General features: G+C 38.8%; 3 protein-coding genes and 1 long non-coding RNA gene across 12 annotated transcripts; 1 reads left to right on the forward strand and 3 right to left on the reverse strand.

Moving 5' to 3' along the window:
• Window positions 1-2,026: 2,026 nt before the first annotated feature.
• LOC112279312 (putative glucuronosyltransferase Os03g0107900) lies at window positions 2,027-6,616 on the reverse strand. Of its 2 annotated transcripts, XM_024513636.3 has the most exons (4): window positions 6,166-6,345; window positions 4,612-5,789; window positions 3,526-4,168; window positions 2,027-3,096 (listed from the first exon to the last, which is right to left on the reverse strand). In XM_024513636.3, exons 2-4 carry the CDS (start codon window positions 4,982-4,984, stop codon window positions 2,637-2,639), a joined length of 1,476 nt encoding a protein of 491 aa, XP_024369404.1. In that variant the 5' UTR covers window positions 4,985-5,789; window positions 6,166-6,345; the 3' UTR covers window positions 2,027-2,636. The 2 variants fall into 2 exon arrangements, with proteins under 2 accessions (XP_024369404.1, XP_090104944.1); XM_090248818.1 differs by having other exon boundaries at window positions 4,612-6,616.
• A 3,355-nt stretch (window positions 6,617-9,971) lies between these two features.
• On the forward strand, window positions 9,972-11,746 carry LOC141045130 (uncharacterized). Its single transcript, XR_016502114.1, has 2 exons — window positions 9,972-11,339; window positions 11,531-11,746. It is a non-coding gene; the product is annotated as an uncharacterized LOC141045130 (long non-coding RNA).
• Window positions 11,747-13,392: 1,646 nt separating this feature from the next.
• Window positions 13,393-18,842, reverse strand: LOC112280459 (putative protein phosphatase 2C 60). Of its 4 annotated transcripts, none has more exons than XM_024515981.3 (11): window positions 18,525-18,842; window positions 17,023-17,143; window positions 16,503-16,572; window positions 16,003-16,111; window positions 15,460-15,622; window positions 15,069-15,194; window positions 14,773-14,896; window positions 14,538-14,614; window positions 14,354-14,406; window positions 14,080-14,134; window positions 13,393-13,891 (listed from the first exon to the last, which is right to left on the reverse strand). In XM_024515981.3, the coding sequence occupies exons 1-11, from the start codon at window positions 18,632-18,634 to the stop codon at window positions 13,736-13,738; spliced, it is 1,164 nt and encodes a 387-aa protein (XP_024371749.1). In that variant the 5' UTR covers window positions 18,635-18,842; the 3' UTR covers window positions 13,393-13,735. The 4 variants fall into 4 exon arrangements, with proteins under 4 accessions (XP_024371749.1, XP_024371750.1, XP_024371752.1 ...); XM_024515982.3 differs by having other exon boundaries at window positions 18,276-18,842; XM_024515984.3 differs by having other exon boundaries at window positions 17,822-18,842.
• Window positions 18,843-20,026: 1,184 nt separating this feature from the next.
• Window positions 20,027-22,704, reverse strand: LOC112279314 (signal recognition particle 19 kDa protein). 5 transcript variants are annotated; one of them, XR_016502118.1, is made up of 6 exons: window positions 22,574-22,704; window positions 22,096-22,301; window positions 21,610-21,709; window positions 21,131-21,367; window positions 20,494-20,573; window positions 20,027-20,376 (listed from the first exon to the last, which is right to left on the reverse strand). XR_016502118.1 is itself a non-coding variant. In XM_024513640.3 (4 exons), exons 2-4 carry the CDS (start codon window positions 22,279-22,281, stop codon window positions 21,225-21,227), a joined length of 429 nt encoding a protein of 142 aa, XP_024369408.1. In that variant the 5' UTR covers window positions 22,282-22,301; window positions 22,574-22,704; the 3' UTR covers window positions 20,983-21,224. The 5 variants fall into 5 exon arrangements, 2 of the variants coding, with proteins under 2 accessions (XP_024369408.1, XP_024369407.1); XR_016502116.1 differs by having other exon boundaries at window positions 22,096-22,411; XR_016502117.1 differs by lacking the exons at window positions 20,027-20,376; window positions 20,494-20,573 and adding an exon at window positions 20,583-20,796 and having other exon boundaries at window positions 22,096-22,411.
• Window positions 22,705-23,079: the final 375 nt, after the last annotated feature.

The raw sequence follows: 23,079 nt of genomic DNA on the forward strand, positions 1-23,079 counted from the left end.
ACACTCATTAAGACTTGGAGGTGTTTATTTTGTAACCTTGTAAGTTTTGTCTAACTTATCTATTATATACTACTATAACTTAATGAAAAATATCTATTCTATAGATTATGTGATCAAGAGATGGAATAAGAATGTTGCAACCATGAACAAGGTGAAAAAAACTATATTTATAATATACTCAAAAAAATACTTATATAGAAGCTAATTTACCTTCCATTATCCTAGCTAATATAACTATGAAGATTGTTATTGAGTTTCTTCATTGTATTAGTTTAAAGGATATTTTTATAAATGATGGGATTATTAAGCCTCAAATATATTTGAATTATCAATATGATAATATATCTAAACTTCTTACTTATAATTTTGCTATAATATTCTACTCTAATAATTCTACTACTAGATTCCAAGCTACAAGGTCTGGCTCATGTCATTGATGAAATAAGGTGAAAAAAATAAAAACATCTCTAATAAACTTTAGAATATAAAAACATATTAAGCTTGCAAATCTTGAAAAAGTCATATCAATACTTAGTAATATTATTAATGCTTAGAATGCATTGCTTGGGTACCAAATCAAAAATGTCCTACAAAAAAATCATCTCTATACCTCCTAAGGTTCCTTCACAACCTTAATCATTCAATTTTCAATCTTTAATGGATCCAAGGTACACACCTCTACCCTAAGAAATTCAAGCAATACAACTCTAAACAAATAAAGCCCTAAAGGAAGAAGCAATAAACTTCAATCATTTGAGAAAAAGAGAGGAAGACAAGAAACATCAATTTTCATACATCGGATGACAAACTTGATACTAGTGTATGTTTATTCTTCTTATGCTTTTTGAAGAAAGTCTTGGACACAAAGTACAAGATTATCCTCCGTATTTATTAAGAGAATTTCAAGTAGAAGTGAGTCTTAGGCACAAAGGATGGAACTACTTTTGCACTCATAGTTACTAAGCTAAATGACTGGATACATTTTAAAATATGATGATTTATCTCATCTGCATTGAACCATAGTCATGAGCATATCATATAGATTGGAATGACGTTAAATTGAATTAATTATAACATGGCTAAAGGATGTAGCTTTAACAAAATTGAATTGTGGCTTTAACAACTCTCTATATATAATAGCATAAAATAATATAATAATTTATTTTATAATATAAATATAAATATAAACAAGAAGTTTTTTTAATAAAAAATAATATTAATAATAATAATACTTATATAATATAAAAAAAGATATATAATTAAATAAAAAATATTAAAAAGTAAAGAATGAAAAAGATTATACTTTGTTCTTAAAGATATGAATCTAAAAAATATAAAAAAAAAAAAAAAAAAAAAAAAAAAAAAAAAAATACAATGGATTCATATTTTATTATAAAAAATAAATAAAAATAAATAAAATATATATATAAATAGAGGATAAAAAAAATAAAATACCTATAGCTAAAAATTAAGAAACTAGAGAATAAAAAAGTAAGACTAAAATACAAAAAGGATATTTATAAGATTGATTTTGAAGAATATTTCGGTAGTATTTTAATTATATAGGAGATTTTATTCAAATTAGTAACTTAAAATGCGTCACTCTTGTCTTTGTATATCCTAGCTACCAAAGAGATCTTGTGGAAGATTCATTAAAACCAAAATACTTATGGCCAAAGTGTCAAGTTGTAAATTAATTGTAACATAACTTCCTAAAAGTATCAAATTTATAGAGTAAGTTTGAATAGCTATATGAAATATTTGTAAAATCAAAAGTCCTATTTGTATTTAAGATTTTTGTAATTTTTTAAATAGAATATTTTCTATCTAATATTTTTAATTTTTTTATTTTTTTATTTACATAAATAATTTGGAAATTTATCATACTTTGTTGTAACAACTACTAAATTTTTTAATTTAGTTTTGGTCTTTTTGAAGATTTTTATAGTTAAATCCCAACCTATTTTTTATCATAATTTTATTTATTTATTAAATTATCAAAAACTTCTATTCTAATGAATTACAATTTGAGTCCCAAAAAATACATATTGTTTATTAATGTTACTATACATGGAGTAAATAGGTGATCTAAGTAAAAAAATCTATTTTCTAAATAAATTTTCGTTAGAAATCTTGTGCATGTCACTTGCAGAAATATTTAATATATTTTTGATACTACGTCAACTGAAATTTCGGGTTTTAGTTCAATTGGCGTGAAAGCTGTGGCATTTTCGGGAATAGATCATTTCAAAATTTAAGGATGCATTGGAAGAAGGTTTTCTTGTGCTTGGGAGCATGCATCTCTGGTTGCTGGCTCAGATCGTTGCCGAAGAATCGCCATTTCTCTTCGCACTTCCTTGTTTCGCATCCTGGTCTCGCACTCGCTTGGTCCTTTTCAGCAAGCATTATCGGGTCATTTTTCTCAGCACTGCTTTCAACTTGTCAAAGTGGTTGTAACGACGTGATAAAGTCAGATTATATCCACGTCTTGGACCTCGTGAGTCATGACGAACAGGGCTGTAAGAGTGTAGAATACAACACAGCCCTTTTAAATTTCAAAAAGGTCGATCTCTCTTTAATCTTTCACTCAACAGGTAGCTTGTGTCCGATTCGATAACGTATTCTTAACATCTTGGTCAGAAGTTTTCGTGCTTGACAAAAGATCGGTCAACTTTCGTCGACAAGCGATCCAACATGTGCCATGTAGCATCACCTTTCGCTAGTGGTTCCATGAAAAGCAACACACGCCGGTTCTCTTCCTTCCAGAGGTTCTTCTGTATGCTGGATAAATTTTTTGCCGCCACGTTGAGAAGAATTTTGTAAAGTTTATGTACATCATGCTCACGAATGTTTAACGACATGTTACTCCAGTCAATGGCGTGTGAATATGGCAGACGGATGTTGTCTGCTATGATCACAGGAACGCAGCCATACGCGACAGCTTCAACAATTCGAGGACTCCACGGTGCCCACCCCAAGGGACACAAGCAAAATGTTGATCGAAGCAGGTCCAGTTGGTAATTGTCTGCTCGATGTCGCTTTAAGAAAAAACGTCTGTTCCGCGAGAACTTCTTGTAAATATATGTCCTCACGCCTCTGCAAACAGGTGCAATCACTTCAAACCAGCATATTCAAATGGATACTCACCATTCTCATCTCTTCATCGATTGAACCAATATGCAACCATCAGTCAGAGAGAGTTAACAAGGGCAATAGCTGACACACAGAATCAGAGGGTCTATGAAGGCCTTCCATTAATCATTCAATCCACAAACGTATAACCCTGGTCGGTGATGGCACTAACATAGACTGATGAAAGGATTGTCTCTCAGTCCTTTCCTCATACCTTACAACGAAGAAGGTTCTTTAAAAATAAACATGTAGAACTATGTTAGAGTTTCGTGACAAGGTCTGGATCACGTGGCAATCTTTAGTATCCTGGGGGCAACTCTTGTGAAGGTCAAAGGAACCAAGGATTAGGAAGGTTGACATCCAACAGAAGAACTGAGAAATGTAGATACGTACCTGCTGTAAACCAGGCCACTGACGTTCTTGGGGTTAATCTCCATTTTCCCTCTGAAAAATGCAAATATGTTCCTTCTTTGCTCCTCTGGGGGCTTTTTGACATACGAAAATACTGTTGAGGGCGAAATATATGGAGGAATCTGAATATTCTCTGCTGCTTGACAAGGATGAAAGCCGTGCACTCCAAAGGTTTGCAGGATCAAGGAGCTTTGCACGATCTCTGGTATTCCGTGTGCAATTGCCTCCGACTCTAGAGAATGGAAGCAAGCACCGAAGTCATGTGCAGCGACGAAAACATGATCCTTCCCACCGCTGCGATTCCAGAACTCCATCATAGAAGACACATGATTTACAGCATCTTCCATGAGTTTCGGCGCATGCCCGAGCCGAGGGAAGCCCGTCTTCGAACTAAACTTACACGAGAAATATACAGGCATGAAGAAAAAATCGGCCTCGTAAGGATTCAAGGTTTTGATAGGGCTGCTCAGAAGAATTTTGTGAATGGCAACTTCAGAAGCAAACAAATGATTGGAACAGCGTTCATCAACCAGCCAATCCTTGTTGAACTTTTGCGGCAAGTCGTAGACATAAACTCGAATTCCGTTGGTGAGGTTCAAAGGATTGAACGGGGTAGGGACATTTCCTGAAGATTACTATGTCCACAATCACAATATTAGATTCACTGAGGCTTCTTGGATTAATGCTGCCCAGAATTCGGTAACTGGCGAATTTTCAAAACATAAAAACCCGATCAAGAGTCCAGCAAATGAGGATGCAAACTCGCCTTCGTTAGTTATGCAAGTTAGGAATCTCTATGTGGCACGTTTAGTTGTCGACTTTCGACGGGAACTTGAAAAATCGAGATTAAGCAAACCGCCAATGAACAATAGGCATTAAACTCAATGTCCGTGACCTGGAGAGGATCTGAGAAGGACTTCAAGGTGCACATGCGGACTGAGAGAGCCATATCTGCCTTCTAAGACAAAGTTTTCAGAACAGAAGAAAGGTTGCACAATTACTGGGTTCTTTGTAATCGAATCAAACTTTTAAACCAAGACAGGATGCAAGCAGGTCAGAAATACTTACTCAAAGTATTATAAAAGGTGAAATGATCAGGTTTGAGCTGCCACTCTTTCCTGCTCTTCTCCAATCCATCCATTCTCTCATGTAACACATAACTTTTCTTCTCAATCGGCAATCCCTTTCTTAGCAACTCCAGAGGTCCAGTTTCTAAATTTTCCGAAACATCCATAGGAGCGGGAAGGACAGAGACACAGAGGACGAAGACGGTAAATAAGATGCAAATAGACAGCCAAATAGAGCGTCGCTTCTTCCAGAATGAGTGCGACATCGCAGTCGCTTCGTGCTTGTAATGTTTTGAAAAGGAAGTCACCGTGCCGTAACTTACTATGCCTCTGTGCCCATTTCCCTTCCATTCAACCACTGAAACGCGATGCATGACAACTACGACAAGAAGATTTCTAGGTAGGCTCACTATGCCGTAGCAGAATGAAGCTGCTGATAAAGAGTTCGATGCGATTGCTTTCTTGCTTTGAAGCAAATGAATATCATTTCTAGATAAACTTACGTTGCGCAACTGATTGACCTCACCGTTCAATTAAGTCTCTGCTGGAAGGAGATGGATTATTCACCAAGTAGGGGAACAGTGCTCGCTATCACCACGTTTTAGACTGACAGTCAGTGGGGAACCACAACAACAACTTCCAACATCAGATTTGTAACGTGCTGAACACGTCCAAGCTAAATCGCAACTTTGCGGCCGCTTGCTCCCTCAAAAACGAAGGTCCTACGCTGGTCTTTCTTCGATCAAAAGTAGTGAGAGGAGATCGAAGAAAAATAAAGAAGAAAATGTCAGTACTTGCATCATATTTATATTGGGACAAAACAATCACTCTGACAATCCTCCTGTTTCCTCCATCTCCGTGCACTCAATTTCCTTTTGGTGGCACATGCACGTGCTATCTCTATGACACTCCAACTTCTGTACTTGAGTGTCATCGCTGTACAAAAACTTCTATTGATCCTCACTTGCGTGTTTCGTGAAACAGAATAGTGCCGCCCATCGGTACCCAACTTCAGGTTGCTACGCGAGACGACGAGATCTTGTACACTCCAGCAGCTTTCCTTGAGGACAAACTGCCTTTTGTTAATCCTCTGTGTGCAATCGACAATATGTGCAGACTGACAGAGCCCTGTGTATTGGTAACATGCACAGGTGTACGAACCACCTTCCTCCTGTCTTCCTGTGGAGATGCATTCAACCACGCATAGTCCAACTTAAAATCTACTTTATCCTATTTAAACAGGGAACTTGTGCAGATACAATCGAAAGATTGAGCGTTTCTTCGTCACTGAGGCAAAAGTCCTGCCCAGTCAACCATCACATAGAATTGATACAATCACCTTCACATTTAATTTCACTCTAGCACTGTCTTGCAATTATATCACATAACAATAGTAATAGATCAGAGTGACCATCTCGAAAGGACAATCCTCTCGAAAGTGAACAATCCTCTCGAAAGGACCAAATTTAACCAACACTGCCAATGACTTGCACAAAAATAAACATCTCTCCAATCTAATCGTACGCAGCTCAAAACATCACAGTCTCAAACTCACGTGAATCGATAACCATCTTTACTGTGCGAAGACTGTATCTGTACAAGCTGTTGGAAGACGATTGTGAACGGTTTCAACTACAGCATCTATCACTAGAGAACGAGCCTCTCTGCTGCACTGTCAGAAAGATTACTCTACAAACAAGGAGTAACTTCTCGAGGTTGACCTGCTATTCGCAGCACAAAACTGTCATGAACATGGGGGGGGCATTGTGTAGGCCACCTCCACCGCTAACCACCAATTGACTCGTCTCAAATTCCACTGTTGCCGTAGCTTCAGCGAAGAAGTTTTGTCTGCTCTTGCAACGTTTTGACAATAACTATCGACCGTGTACCGCTTGGATTCCCCAGCTTTACGCAGCCATGGCCCGCCATGACAAGGACTCGTCACGCTTCTGGCCGCATCACCATGCTCTGTCTGACATTGTCAACTTATTCCAGGATAAGGACTTCGTTTCTGAGTTATCTCTACCACAAAGTTAAAAAACTCCACGCTCTACAGATGCCCGCATGAGCATTTTGTTGAATTTTAATCTCTTTGTTTCCGCTTTCGATGCTTCTTCAGTATCGTAATTCCATTACAATCGGCGATTCCATTTTGGTTCTCATGTTCCGTCGTCGGAGCTGCTTCGCAAAGCAACCTTCGCTTCTTCTCACTCTCCTCCTCTTCTTCTACTTATTCTTCCAATGATTCGCGCTGTGCTGTAGATGAGCTGGAACGCTGTGCCCAGCTGGAGCCTCTTGCATACCTGGCGACAGAGAGATCATGACGTGGCCACTTGCTTCACCATCCACCACATTCATCTATAGCTCATTTTTCATTCATTCATGAAGGATTCGAATTGAACCCTTATGCTTTTTAGAGGACAAACTTCAAACAAATAATGGATTCATGAGTTCTGACATTTGAGTTGGTTTGGTGTGGTTACCTTTGGTGTTTCTGCTTTTGATTCATTTTTAAAACAATCATAGTGTGAAATAATGCTGTACAAAAACTATAAACAATAACATTGACACAATACCACAAATCTAGTGATAATTTCTTTGCTCTTTACAGACTTATTATGATATATCATACAAGTACATTTTTTAAATTGGCAATCAATACAAATGAAATAAATTCTAAGAGTGGGAAAAATAGTTCTGAATAACATATTAATAATAATTAAAATACCTTTAATTGATTCGGATGAACTGAATGTTGTATGCTTATTTATTTAGTTAGTTATAGTTTTTAGAATACATAATTATGTAAAATTGTATTGCAACAAACAACCAGAACAATAATAGTACTCTCTAATTTATATAAGCAAGGGAAAGAACCGTGTATTATACAGAATAGATATTTTGATGTATGATGTGATATTATTTAATCCTCTAAGTAACGAAATATTGAAATTTGAAAAATTGAATGATGTTCCTACAGGTTATTTTCAAATTTTTATTTTCATGTAAAATAGTGGTGTTCATCTAAAAGTGTCTGTAATGTTGATAACAAATTTGATATAACCGTATTGTACTATTTTATGAGTAATTTTGAAGTAATCATAGAAGCCAATAAAATCTAGAATTGGGAGTAATAATAGTTAGAATCTTTACATTGAACATCAGTCTTAATATAAATTAGATCCATACAACCATAAGTAGTATTTTAAGAAATTTGAATATTAGATTGCTAAAAATTGCTAGTCTTTCATGAACAAATTGTATTATTATGTAGATTTTACAAAAAACTAATATGATTGTATAAATGCTCTTACAAGTAAAATCTTATAATGAAAATAAATAAATAAATAAATAGATAAAGGTTAAATTATTGTTGTTGGTTTTAAATTTAACAAGCGTTAATAAGTATGTCCATTGACAAATCTCGAAAGACAACTAGAATAAAGAACAGAAAAGGAAGGAAGGACGACTGCCATCCACTCATTCATGGATGTGTTACTTTTCATTCATCCATAAGTTGACCCATAACCGGGGGTTTGGATTTCACTTGAGGAGAAACAGCTTAGAAACTCCTTTCCCACTCTTGGCCCACTTACAGTCCCCTCCTCCTGTGCGACGAGGGCCCTTCTACCGCGACCATCAGTGCGACACCCAGTTTTGCGCTAATTTTGCGTCAATTTTGCGACCTGAATGAGACAATCGAAGCTCACCCGCAACAGCAATCTCATGCGCCACGGACCCAAAATAACGTTTGTCCGAATTCAAGCAACTGCAGAGCGAAACTAACCACGTTTCTTTCCATTGGGAGCGATAAGAGACGAGTTGGGTCCCGTGGCAACCTCAAGTCGGATTGTTCTCGTCCTGTCGCATGGAAGAATTAAAGATCGACTTGTGCAGGATTTCTTCGAATGAGATAATGAATCGAAATTTTCATGTCCTCGAATCTGTTTCCGAGGCTTCACATTCCAAATGGATGCATTTCTGTAGTGCTGAACCCGGTCTTGTTAACTAGGATTTCATTCATTTCGGTAGCATGTTTGCACTGTTTCTTAATCGGTGTGATCCATGCCTATGTGATTAGTCGGAGCTTTGCAAGAAGTCAAGTTTTTGCGATGGACATTTGATACGCCCAGTCCAGCATTGCGATCAACTTTGTCTGGCACCTATATGCTATTTCCTTCGCGTTAAGCCCTCGCCTTCTCCTCACAACTCAAACGCGCTCTTACATCGGTTCACCTCAGCGGGTGATATTGGTGTAGATATTTCTGTAGTCAGCAATTAAGCAGGGGGCTGCCATGAAATCTTGAAACACTGAAAAACATGTTTCATGCTGATCTGAGACAGGTGGAGTGCACGTATGTCTACAGGAATTTATCAAGTCCGACTGATGGCAAGAATAGTTCGATATTCACTCAATAGCAGAAGAATTTTCGGTTTATTATGAAATGTGAGTAAGGTTTGTTTTAAGAATCTGCAGTGGGACGGTGGTCAAGGCAAAACATGTTAAGTTCACCTCTCTTGCTTTCATCAAGTACTCTGCCTGATAATTGTCACAGATGTCTTCCCAAATGTGTCGCGCATCACTATCTCATGACCGTTTGGAAGCATCAACTTCTCCATCACTTTTAGTTAATGATACAACCACAGTGCGGTCTTTCCCGAAAGACTGAATCTCAGCTTGTAATATTAGCATCACCCCAGTGAGTATTTACAAGATTCTTCAACTGATTTACGTTCAGAATTTGCAATATGTAGGGTGTATTTCCTCAATGCTACCTGAGATCTTGCTCATAATGTATAACTTGAATTCATATTACAGACTCTCATGAAAAATGAATGCCGCATGGGATGGTCACGTCTTGCAATTTCGCCATCAAGGAGGATGTTTCGATGTATGTTCTCTCTTCGCTGGATCAGCTTTTTGATTGGATGTTAAAAAAGAAAAAATAGTACTCGAGGGTCTTGGTGATGGCCGATAGTCTCACAGTCTTACTGTCGAGCACTCAAGTTTTGTACAAGTTTATGACATGAATTAAATACTTCGCAGACCTGATTCAAAAGGACACTTGTAATCTTATGTTGGCTTCGACAAATGGCACTGGGCGAATGCAGATAGACTTTGAGTCCCCATGTTGAAGGACTTATGAGTAAATCAGGAAGGAAGCTCGCAAGGAAGTTCGGACCGGGATGCATAATCAATAAGTGATTTGCAAGGCCTTCTCCAGATTTCCTGGGCATCGTGTGGACAAATGAAAAAGCCTAACAAATTAGAGGTTATTGTGTTAGGGACGTTGGCCGCAGAGAAAAGAATCTTACTAATTCCGCTGCTCTCAATTTAGGTGGATGTGAACACAATGGAGTTCTGCAAAGAGATATCAGAGGCATGTAACTTGTGAGGGTTTGCGGTCTGATCAATAAGATCGTCTACTACAAAAAACTAGCTGAGCGAGAGCTTCTAATCGAGTGTAGTGCATCATTTGATTAGAGCATTCAATTGAGGTTGAGACAGATCCTCGTGGAAGTCGATCACGTCGACTGTCAAGATGGTAGAGAGTTATCCTATCAACTTAGCAGGATGTGGCGTCCTAACCATTCTGAAGGAGGCAGGGAGACTTCTGAGCAACTACATCCGTCTGTTGCATCCTTTCATCTTCACATTCCTTTTACCTGTCGCACTGCTTCATGTTGTGGAGGTGATCGCAATCTCGAGGATCTCTTCACATTGGGTTCTTCACCAATTTGGCGGTTCGGCCATTCACAGGTGGATGCCTCACCCACATCACCACCACCAGCATTTCGGCTTCTTTGTAAGCGGCACCTCCCCTAAGGTACCACTCTCTCTCTCTCTCTCTCTTTCTTATACGCTGAATTTGCAGCGCTATCTATCCGCAACCTCCTACAGTGTGTCAAATAAGAATGTGGCTGTCGCACGTTTCTGAAGTGTGAAGGCTATCTGAATGTGAAGGCAACCTTTGGGCCGGATGAATACGCTTCGCCACACCCTTCCCTATGGATGGACATATTAATAGTGAGTTTCGCTGTGTCCACATCAACTTGGGTGCTTGTCAGCATTGCCACGGCTTCCATTTCCAAAACTGTGGAGTACATCTATGCTGGCGATGAAGCAGACCCTTCCATAATCAAATCCATCTTTCGGTCCCTTCCCTTCTGTTTAAACAGTTCGTCACCACTCTTTGGTTTCTGCTGATTTTAATCATGACTTACTCGGTTTTGGCACTACGGTTTAGCCTCCTATCTTTGATATTGAAGGATACCATAAACCCAGGAATGCTCTCGTCCTTCAAGCTGCTGTTATTATACATTGTTTCGATGTCTTTGGGATGTCTGTTCTAAGTGGTTCAACAAGTGGCCGTTCTGGAGCCTGAGACTTATGGCCTTGCATCACTGAAAAGAAGCTTCAAGATCCTTAAGGCGAATTTTCCAACTGTACTAGGGGTTTACATTGTGGGCATTGTCCTCTTTGTTTTGCTGGCCATGCTCCAATCCATGGCAATGCCTTCAGTTAGACCTGAGAAGCTGCCTCACTGGACCCTAGTGGTTGTTGCGGCCCTCAGTGCCCTCCTTTACTTTTTGTTCATGTCCTACTGGACACTAGTGGTTGTCGTGTTATACTTCTGCTGCAAATTGAAGTACGATGCTAGTGAGCAGTGGCTTCCCAAGTTCCGGCAGAGCGGCGAAGAAGATAGCCCTTACCGACCACAGATTATGGTAAGTTGGTGACAATGTTTTCTAAGCTCGTGTCGTTATTGCTGGCTGTTTCAGGACCTCCTTGTATCGATATGTTCACAAAATCTTTGCTCTTGGTTGTAGCCTCTGGGAATTCCTACCCTGGAATTTGCAATTTTAAAACTTTGATTAAAAAAAATTCTTTTTAGTGACTTTGATCTTGGTAAGTGCAGTCGGTGGAGAATTAATCGACCAGTCCTGCGGAAAATTTTGGTGGAAAGGACAACACCTGGCAACTCCATGATGCAGATTTTTTCCAGTATTTGAACAACGTAGAGCTACTCGTACACTTAGATGCTCATTATCTGTGCAGCCCATATGGATTGAGAAATGAAGAAATGCTGTACAGTGTTTGATATCAAGTCAAAAGATGCATGGGATAAGGATTCGCTCCCAAAATTTGAAAAAACTAAAATAAAATAAAATAAAATAAAAACTTGGTCATCTTTTGGTTTTAATGTGAGTCCTTAGCAGTCCGAGCAATCTGGCCGACCAGTGTCTGCACGACCAATGAGTTAAGATGTACTCCACTCTGCTCCATTACTGGTAGGCAAGTTGGTGGTGTCACAAGCTGTAGAACACACAAATGCATTCAAGTCTAAAGATGCTTTCAAGGTTACAGCGTTGATTAGAATGATAAGTGGAATCCTCTCGTTTGGCATTAGAGAAGACAGATTAGGAACTTGTCCATTGATACATTGCATCCATCCAACAATACTGGAGAGTGCTTCCTAGATAGTGATCACTCTGAACAGCTAAAACCGCAGAAATGACGTTGCTCATCTGGAGGGTGGTATGAGGGTGCCACCAATCCAGTGCTTGGTGGCTATTCACTCGTCAATAAATGAATAAACAATGTGGACGGTTTCACCAAGTCTGCAGTCTTGCAACTTCATTTTGCAGCACCCATTTCATCTCCAAGAGTATGCATTAGATAAACTAGCTAGGTCTCTCCGTGTCAGAAAATTCTATTAGGTGGGTTACAACTCCACCACATAGGGTTCATACAACCCAGTCCCTTGTCAAAATCCTCTAGTATTGTTTTCTTTTCTTTTTATAGTCTTAATTCTCTTATGATGAAAAAAAATTTAAAAATTAAAAATGCCCATTTTATCTAAAAGAGAAAGTCCTTGCAAGTCTTTTGTTAAAACTCTAATGTTATTGTAATGTTAATTTTTAAATAATAATAATAATAATAACTCTTTTACAAAACAATCTATGGAAAATGAAATACATTGTAGTTGCATGTCATATTGGAAAATCAGTTGAGTTGCAGTTAGGCCAAGTGGATTTGGTAAACAATGTTATTGTGAAGGTAATTGAGAAGTCATTTATATCAATGAGATACAAATGTGATCATTATATTGTGGCATTGTATATGTAATAAATTTTAACTCTAAATGTATTGTAATTTGTTCACTAAATAATTTATATCCTAATTTTTAATGTTATCATGATACAATATTTTTGAAAACAATCATGATAAAATGTTAACAGATTTGGTAGCACTCGTCATTAAAATATTGGCTATACAAACATAAATTTCTAAATATTAACAGAAATTATTTATTTATTTATTTTAAGTTTTAATAAAAATTAAATAATATATTTATAATTATTTTATGTGACATTTGTTAGAAATCATATATAAAATCTTTGAACAAAAGATTAATTTGCAAATCTTGTGAATATGGTTTTTATAGGACAGCTATCCCTAAAAACTTAATTGCAAGTGACACAAAGCTTGCTAAGCTTATTATATACGTATTATATAAACATATAAGTATTTGTATATATGTATGTGTAGAGGAATATTAAATTGACCCATCATGCTCCCATGATTCAATCTTTGCGACTACTCCAATTTGGAAATGACAAAATAGACCATGGTAGAGATAACTAGTCAGGGGGGAAGGGGTTTGGGGTCTCTTTTGCATCACCTTGTGCTAGTTCTGATTCTAAGCGCTCTTAAATACTAAATTCCAATACACACACATTCCCAGACTGTGAACTGGACTTATCATAACAAGAAGAATGATATTCAAAGACCTTCCAGAAACATTACTTTTTAACAAGTTTGTTCACAGTGCACTTGTTGAGAGGGGTACAAATTCTACTTGTGAAAAGTCATACAAGTAGTGTACTTTGTGGGGTCCACTGATCCTTCGAAATTGTTCTGATGAATCAAAGGAGCCCAAATAGAGCCAAGATAAAAACACACTGCTGCCCTCTGAGTTCAGGATTTCCCCTAAAATCCTGAGAAAAATTCAAGCTATGTTTTGTTGGGACCTAATTTTCCTAGGAAAACTTTACAAAAAGCACCTACAGAATGGTTTGAGTTAAATACTTTTAGGGGTCTGAACGGTATCAAACTAGCGTCATAAACTTGGATCTGCTGAGCCAGAGGCTACACCTCCCGATTGTTTTAGTTGTACAATGATGATGCTCATGTTGTCGCACCCTTCTTGCTGACGAGTGCTAGGGGACAAGCAGTGATCCAGTATATCCTCACATATTGATGATAATGTTTTGGCCTGGCATAAAGATATGGAAGAGAATTAACGTGAGCGTTTACCTCTCTCATTCAATCATCTAAATAACAAGGAAATTACATCCAAGGGAAGAAACATAGAATTGAATTTATGTAAATGAAATGCAAGAAACATGACAACTGCATAAAATTAACTATGCGAACTTCACTGAAAGCATGATGAGTACTTACGGTAGGTAATTTCTGTATGACAAAATCCACGACAGCTTGACTAGACATAACATCCCTGCACACAGATGCATCACGGATAAATCATCCTCTAAACAATTCTCATGCAAATGCTGGACCTATACTCACGCTCCTAGATACAAGTGACCAACCACAAAAAGAAGACCCCTAAGGAATTGCATCGCAGTTCAAAAGGTTATTCTCGTTCATAACAGTAAATTTTCAAGATAAACGTCTACTGCTCTCCACTGAGAAGTACAATAAAATTGTAACTCACCATATTCCGTCACAAGCTAGTACGATGAATTCATCCCCAGGTCCAATATCCACCTGTGCCAACCCCAAAAACATCACTCATAAATATTACATGCATGACTCAATAATTAAAATTAAATTAGACAAGATCTAACATTTATCTTTCATGTGCAACAATTAGTGGTGCACGAACAAATGTAGTTCACCTGTCGAATATCTGGACAGCAAGTCACTATCTGCTTGTCAGGCGGCAGATCTGTTTGGTACTTGAACTCCATGTCCCCTGCATGCGCAACGACTTAAGACTGCAATCAAGGAAAAGCATGCTCTTCACAGAAATAAATAAATAGTCTTTTAGATCTAATTACTACAGCTAGTACGAGCGGCAAAATTGAAAAATGAGGAGAAAGAAAGGCATTTAGGATGATCCAAATGCCATACCTATTGCTCGTGTAAGATTTAGACTACCGTTGACACGTCCAGCATGAATAAATCCTCCTGCCTTGTTAATTCTTTCTTTCTCAAGCTCAAGCTCAGGTTTATGATCTACCGAGAGGTTTTCAGCCTAAAATATCTCAAAAAGAAAAACATAAGGATTATGTTGAGTCGTTAGAAATTCACACACCGTTTACTGGCGTGCAGACATGGTATTCGTACTTTGAATTTGGTACTAGCAAACGCTAAATTCCGATTTTGCAATTAAATTGGTAAAAATTCAGAGCTAGGTTAGTGATGACCTGTCCACGTCGAGATATGATGCATCGTGAGTCTCCTGCATTGGCAACGATCAAATTCCTGCCTCGAATCAGAGCCACCACTGCAGTGCTGCCTGAGCTGGGGCCCTTGTAATCTGAATTAGGACCCTACAGCAACCACAAAATCCCATGAACAACCCACCCCTGGAAATTTACAGCAGAGCAAAGCACCTTACAATTAAGTACATTATTTAGGGTAACTCGTATGCTTAATGCTTAATGCGGGATTCAACGAGTTCATTAAGCATAGGAATTATAAGTAATTCAAAGCAACTCTTACAGTAGTACATACAAACAAAACTTCTCAAGATAATGAGATTTACCAATAAACTTGAATTCACAAAAATCAAGGTGCAGGGTTGTAGGAATTCACCACTTCAGTCCAGTTACCATCATTGCCTTCTGTTTGTATGGCAGAATTGAACCTGTCACTTTCGTCATTAGCGGAGCCATGACTATTGCCTGCCTTACCACTTTTCTCTTCCAAAAGCATGAGCTCTCTATATCCTCTTGCCCCTTTCATCATCTCATCCATTCTGGCAAGACGAGAAAATGTCCTGTTGTTAACTCACGAACAGTGGACTGGATATGATACAAAGAGGAACTCAGCAACAGTACACGAAATCTCCAAACTCTTCCTCAGGTGCATCAAGTCAGGTATTGTTCCATATAACCAAAGCGCTGCTATGTTAACTAAATCGGATAACTTGCAACATAAACAAATAAAACGTCGATTAATATCATTCTTACATAGGGTTCTTATTAACGCACATAGGGTTCTTATTAACGCACATCGGCAGGAAAAAATCAAAAATCAAAATCTATTTGTTACTTATGCTGTTTTTATATAGGAATGAAGATTTCTTCTTTTTTCCTTTTTACCACATAAAATAAATAACTAAATAGCAATACTTACCGCAAGAAAGAATGTTCTAGACTTCCACCTAAATCGCCCTTAGCATACGCGTCACACTTTATCACCTCTCTGTGTAAGTACTTTGCACAAAATTTTGAAACCACTTTCCCTGCAGGGTAATAGATTTGTATCTTAGAGATCATAATAACACAAGACCCACCGCTTCACGGCGTATTTGAACGGCTGCTTATATAAAGATTTGGATACACCCAGCAGAGTTTCGCTAGGGAAACTACTCGACGACCATTCAACATTACAGGAACTAAGAGTACATGCAAAACAAGGTTTAAAGAAAACGCCGAGAGATGCAAAAGACTAATTCAATCTACGCAGAAGGAATCATACTCTACGTAGGATAATGTTGCACGATAATCTAGTGGCTCACCAAGCTCTCCATGCCCATTTAAAGCACACGGTGTTGAAAAATTCTTCGATCCCATACATAAATTTACGAATTCCACACTAAGACTTAATAAGTATATGAAGCTCCTACTACGCACCTCCATGTCCATCAAAAACGCCGAATATTGACGTCGATGTTTTCTCATCCACGTCCAAAATAGCCGTGTGCTGCACATGGAAGAGCAGATATAAGCAGCAGATATGTGCAGAAATAAAGTAACTTGACACAATTGAATCTCAGTACTTTATCTGCTTCACGCGTTTGCAAGAATGTTCTGTTCATATCTATTTCTTTCTCCTCTTCCAATTTACACCAGCAAGTGGAAGAATTAATCCTACATGAAATTTATTACTGAAATTAATTTTGAATGCAAAGAACAGGAACACTGGTGGCCTTAAGTATGAGAGAGCTGCGAAATTTTAATGCAAATTCACATAATTCGCCCTGGAACTTCTCGGATCATCAGGCGACATCGTCGACGCCGAAGAGCATCGAAAATAATCACTGTGATAACATAAGTATTTTGAACGTAGCTGTAAATCACTTTCAAGACCAACATTTTCGAATTGAACTATTTTGCAAAGCGTTCGTTCTTAAATATTTAGGGGAGAACGTACTGCGTCTTCCATGCTTTCGCGCCATCCTTGCATGGCAGATAAGCCAAACCGCAACTCCGCATTTTCTCCATCTTCAGATATCTTTTCAGTCTTTGGTGTGCTCAAGTAAATCCCCATCGTACTATTCGACAAGACAAGAGAAAGGATTAGCACCAACATTTCGTGGACTAGAACAATTCAATCCCTTGAACGTCTGCAATGCATCAAAATTCATTGCGCGAACTGTCTACATCACCTTGAGATAAAAAAATTAAAATTAAAAAAAAAAAAAAAAAAAAAAAAAGCATTCGGACCAAATCACAAACATCTAAGAGGGAAACTCGCCAGGACGCTATCCTATAGCAGAGCAGCCTCATGATTGAATACATTTCAAAAGGTCATGCCAGTGGTATTCGGGCACATGTGCACAATTAACACAACCTTCTCCATTTAAACTCTCCACAAATTGCAAGACTCAGATATCTACTCTCTCCCCCAAACTACTCCTAATAGATAACAGAGATAGAAAATTAGCACCATTGGAATATTTACAGCCCGGCCAAAACTACTTTTTGGTCTCACAATATGTACTAGAGAGAAATGGTTCGCGTCACATGCCCCTTGGGACGTTGTTTATCGTCGAGCTCTTCCTTATCAACACAGCATGATCGTATAGCAATTCAAAAAATATGGAAGACAATGTTCCTGTCGATTGTGAACCGTCTACTAACATGTGTCTTAAAAAAAACTGTAATTATCCTCAAAAGCCAAAAAACTAAACCCTGCCACAAGGGGACGATCCGAGCAGAAAGTAACAGACCTCTTGCATGAAGATATTGTGCTGGTTGTTACAATTCCACTGTAAAGCAGTTCTCGACTTTACATTTCATGTTTTTTTTTTTTGTTTTTTTTTTTTTGTGAGTATCACAAATTCGGACATGAATCACGTGTAATAGCACCCCAAAGAGAAGTACAAATCCAACGAAAAATTGAATTATGTAAATGCATATCACTGCCGGCCACCACACCGCAAGCGATCGCGAACTACAATTCTTCACCCCCATTCACATGGTTAACAGTAATTCATAAACTAACATACACCCGATCCATCCGTGGCCTGTCATATTTCCAGCACTGCCCGAAACCACACGTGTTCCCTAACCCAACCAAGCCGCACGACACCTCCTCCCACGCACCAAAGGTAGCCAAAACAGGTTTCGAAACCAAAACAAACTAAATTAGTTAAAGACCAGCTAGGGTATATTCCCCCGCACCATTAACGAATTCAACGACCTTCCCGAGCTGAAAGTGCCTTGACGAAGCACGCAACTAATCCCGCTCAAACGCGCCTTGCCCTAGCCTCTTCCAGCTACCCTCGCTGTGTGCTCCGCAGCCTTCCGCTGGTCGATTCAAACGTCAGAGGGCAACAACAATAAACCAGAGCCAAAGTCGGTGCCCATGACGACGTCGATGAGAGTAACAAACGGACTCTCTAGAAGCGAAAATGTTACGCGTGTACACACCCTCCGAGGACAAGAAGCGAAAGTTTAAACCGACACCCTTCTTCCTCCTGCTTCTGCCGCTGTGACTTGAGATGGTATCGGGGAGTCACGGATGAGGAGATTTGTGGCATGTGGTTCCACAACGGAGAAGAAACGATACGGAAAGTCGACCAAGCAAACCAGGTGCAGCAACAAGACGGTAAAGCCAATGGCGATGAAGACGACGACGACGACGGGGTTGGGAATGGTGTGGCGAAAGAGTAGAGTAGAGTAGAGTAGCCGAAAGGGAGCAAAGCTGTGGAGGGAAAACAGCAATGGAGAGAGTGAGAGAGTGTGAGGGAGGAGCCCCGCACGGAGACAAAGCCCGCCGAGCGCAGGTTCGTCGGCGCCCACTCCGTCCCACCTCCGTCCATATCTCGTTCCTCTTTCGTCCCTCTTTCGTCCATCCGTGCCCTTCCCAACTTCTTCGTCCACCCTCCGTCGTCATTCTACTCCCTCCCGATCGACGAGGGTTGAGTTCGTCGAAGTTGCGCCGTCGGATCGGAATCTACTTGGAAGGTTTCATCTCTCCACGTCATCGTCGACCATTCATATCGGAATGGCTGTGAGTCACCTTACTAATATCTGGGTACAAGTATCTCCAAATGCTGGTTTCAGAGAGGTGTGTAGAACAAAAAATATATGTGATTTATGGTGCTATTGTAACGAGGCTTGATTCAATATTCAAACCCTACCCAGCTCAAAATTCATTCTTTACAATAGAATATTGATATTTGCAATGCTACAATAGTCATTTTGAGTGTGTGATTTTTGATTGTTTATTTGTTTTACATTTGAGGTTTTCTCTTTCTAAATCGTGTGTGGTTCGGTGTTTATTCCATTACATGAAATTAAAAAAAAAAAAAAAAAAAAAAAAAAAAAAAAACTGGGTGATGTGAACAACTTCAATATTAGCATGGGTTTCTAACACTGTGATACTGCAAATGAAAATTTGTTTATAAACATTTTTACATTGAGATAAGTTCAGTTCTGCAATTTTTTTGATTCACTACTGTGAAAATATTCATAACTTATTATTTTTAAACATATATTTATTGGATTTAACATTGCATAATTTCAAACATAATATATAAATTTGATCACAAGGTAAAATTTTGATCCAAGAAATTAACAAGTTTGTACAATTGTGTGACGAAGCCCAACAACCACTCCGTAGATTTGGTCTGACGTAAGCAAAGTACTAATAAACAAATAAATGGCTGGTATATAATCAGGTGCTCATGCACTTGTATGAGTAGAGGATTCGAATGTTCCATTGTGCCGAAGGGCGCATGCAGGCTTACTGACTTAAAAAAGTAATGTACAAATAAAATCACATAGGCTAGTGAATGAGGATTACATTGAAGCAAGTCATGTACTAGACACAAAGATTTAATAAAAAAGAGTGTTGTATAGATAGACGTTGGTGTTTATGTGGTTGTCTCTACGAGTTACGTGTTTTGTAGATGCAAAGGGTCCGAAACTGATGTCAATCTTGGTTTTTTTACATTGAAGCGGATCTTTACATTAGTTCACTAATAGCTCCATCTCTTGAAAAATTGTACTTATCCGTGTATGCTCAAAGGATTATTTTCTATTTTCTATAAAATATTGAATACCCCGTTCCTGAAAATTAGAAACATGTATATTTGAAATTTTTTGGTAGAATTGAAATGATTCTTGTTAAATCTAATTAGGTTTGCTCTCTGCTTGTTAACCATCAAGTGAACTCCAACTAAACTTAATCCGTGTGCGATCTACATGAATAAATAAATACTAATTGAGTTTCTTTGAGGTTTTGGCAAACCACCTTGACAGCGGAATCCAAGGCCACCTGCAATAGATTCAAACATACGTGTCCATGTTCAACACCTTAGCAATGTCAACTGTGCTCAATTCAACTCAACAATTGGACAATGCTAAATTTTGTGACAAAATTAGCAAATCTTACTTTTTAACGGGCCATCGAGGTGGCTACTTAAAAGTTGAACACCTTGAAAATGTCGTTGCCAGTGGACGTGTATGTTGCATCTTGCCAAGTACAGAAGATCCAATTGAGGAGAAATTACAAGCCAAGACTGGCTCAAAAAGTGACAGATGAGGAGTACAATCAAGGAATGACTAGTATCTCAAGTTCTTCTGTGAAAGTCAAGATCAACAATCCTTTAAAGCTTGGTGTCTGGATTGTATAATACAAAGGTAAGGCACAGTCTAAAAGATATACCGACTCCTGGTCAGGTTCAAGAAATGTATCCTGCTGAGTTAACAGGTTTAGCAAGCCTAATCGAATTAGGTTGATCGCATGGCCTCGAATTATAAATCTTGGAGAACCAGAATTACTACAATTTATGAAGATCATCACGAGATGTATACAAAGAACTTCAAGAAATTCTCATCGAAGAATTCGAAACAGCAAAATGCAGAGCCCAGTCGACGGAAGTAACTGAAGGAGGTGCAAATTCGCAATTGATTGGTCAAATGATACATATCTGCCACTTTGGATACACAAGAATAGGAAGCAGAAAACTGATCCTCGTGCGCCAAACTAATAACAGGACATTGGCCAAAGAGAAGCGCTTGGAACTTACAAAATAGTAGTGGCAAGCCTTCTAAAAGTTGGCGATTTTGCAACACGGTCAGAAGATCCCGTTATGCCAGAGAAGAAAACTCTGTTGAAAGGATTCACTTCTTCTTCTTACCACTCTTTCCAGATTTGGAAGCTTGAGCACCACCTGAAGTAGAAGTTGAGCCAGAATGGTCCTGCTTTTTGCTACGGCCGTGATGCTTTGGTACAAGTTCCGCTACTTTTAAAAACAAAGTTTTGCCTGCGAACCATCAAAGAAAGCAAAGGCGGTGGCTGGAAAACTTGAGTCTAGAGTAAAAGAGAAAATGACTTGAATTTTGAAACACAGAATGATTTGGAAAAATTGCACTATGAACTACAATACCATACAGAAAAAAACGAATGAACGGCTTACCACAATATTGAAACTAGGAAGTCAGGAACGATATTAATAGGTTAAAACTGGTTTAGCAGCGAAGGAAAACCTGAGATGGAAAGACTTACGTGAGGGAATGGCTGAGTTAACGAGAGTGCCATCATCTCGTTTCAGCTGCACCCTTACTCGTCCTCTTTGCATAAAATCTCTCGAGTACGCTTTATCTATCTGGAACCCGGAAAACATCAGTGTTAAGAGACAGCGCAGACACAACAGTAGTCATCAGAAGGTAGAACTGTACAGACTACTCAAAATAGACTCATTCAAGCGATAGCGCATGATGATTATTTGGACGCCCCAAAATAACATCTTTACTACACTATCTATCGCAAATTCAAACACATCCACAGTAGAAACTGTAACAAACTACTGCAGTGTGGATTTTTGCATGGATAAAAATCTGCAGCAGGTCTTAACATAAGAGCTACTTTGCATACTGGTGACATGCCACCTGCCTGACTTTGACCCTTCAATGCCTGAAGCCGCTGAGAAAAAAAAATCGTTCCATGTACTATCAACTTACGTTACCAAAAATGAAAGATGAGTGAACAGACCTCGATGGCACAGGGAAGCCTCAGATATTGGCAACAATCACCAATCTCTACTACAGTAGGGTTCTCACACGCCTTCGATGCACAAATGCGTCGTCCCTCTGCTAAGGTCTTCTTACTGTTGATGTACACAGGGTAAATCACCACCCACCTGGACGTATCTGGCATTGCTTTCAAGTTCCCATCCATTGTTGTCTACCCCTGGAAACCTAAAAGATTCCGCTGTTGATGCCAATCAGTACCTGTCCTCAATTTCGCACTAGCATCTCATCGTCACAAATCGCTACAAAACTGAGATTCTACAGCATGCTCCCTCCCACTGCAAAATACAACAGAGTCTAGCATGAGAATGGGATACCATACCATGGATATCCTGCGTAACGAAACATAAGAATGACCAACATCTTACATCGAAATGTGCTGAACATGGCCCTAAAACCATCAACAAGAGATCAAAACCCTACATAACTAGGGCTGATACCTCGTTACAAATGTTCGAACAGACTCCCTGCAACCACGATCCTCTTCAAATTACACACACTTCCGCATGGTCAAGTGCCCAAACCTCCTCCCGCTCCAAAGACCAAATGGAGAAGCTGAATGGCAAAATCGATGGCGAAACTCCAAAGCATCTCGCTCGATCTCTCTCCCTTTGCCCACCAACCGATGTGTCGGACTGAGACTAGCGCGTCTTTAGGGTTTCGCTTTTTCTTCCACCTTCACCACGTTCTACTTTAAAGAGTCAAACGCCCAGAGCTTCGTGGCTGGGGCGAACGAATGAGAACTGGTCCCTCAAAAATCGTCCACCAACGAATGTCGTCCACTTTGGTTGTAAGACACACACACGCGCACACACAAATAAATCTTAGGCATTAAAATAAACTGAGGATAAATTTTATGACATGTATTGTTATGTTTTAGGTCTTCTTTCATATGAGATGCACTTCAGCATGATTTTTCAAATTAATTGAAATTATTTTCCATATT

The sequence above is a fragment of the Physcomitrium patens genome, chromosome 3 (genome assembly GCF_059467195.1).
Source record: "Physcomitrium patens ecotype Gransden chromosome 3, ASM5946719v1, whole genome shotgun sequence".
In the NCBI taxonomy this organism is placed as follows: domain Eukaryota; kingdom Viridiplantae; phylum Streptophyta; class Bryopsida; order Funariales; family Funariaceae; genus Physcomitrium; species Physcomitrium patens.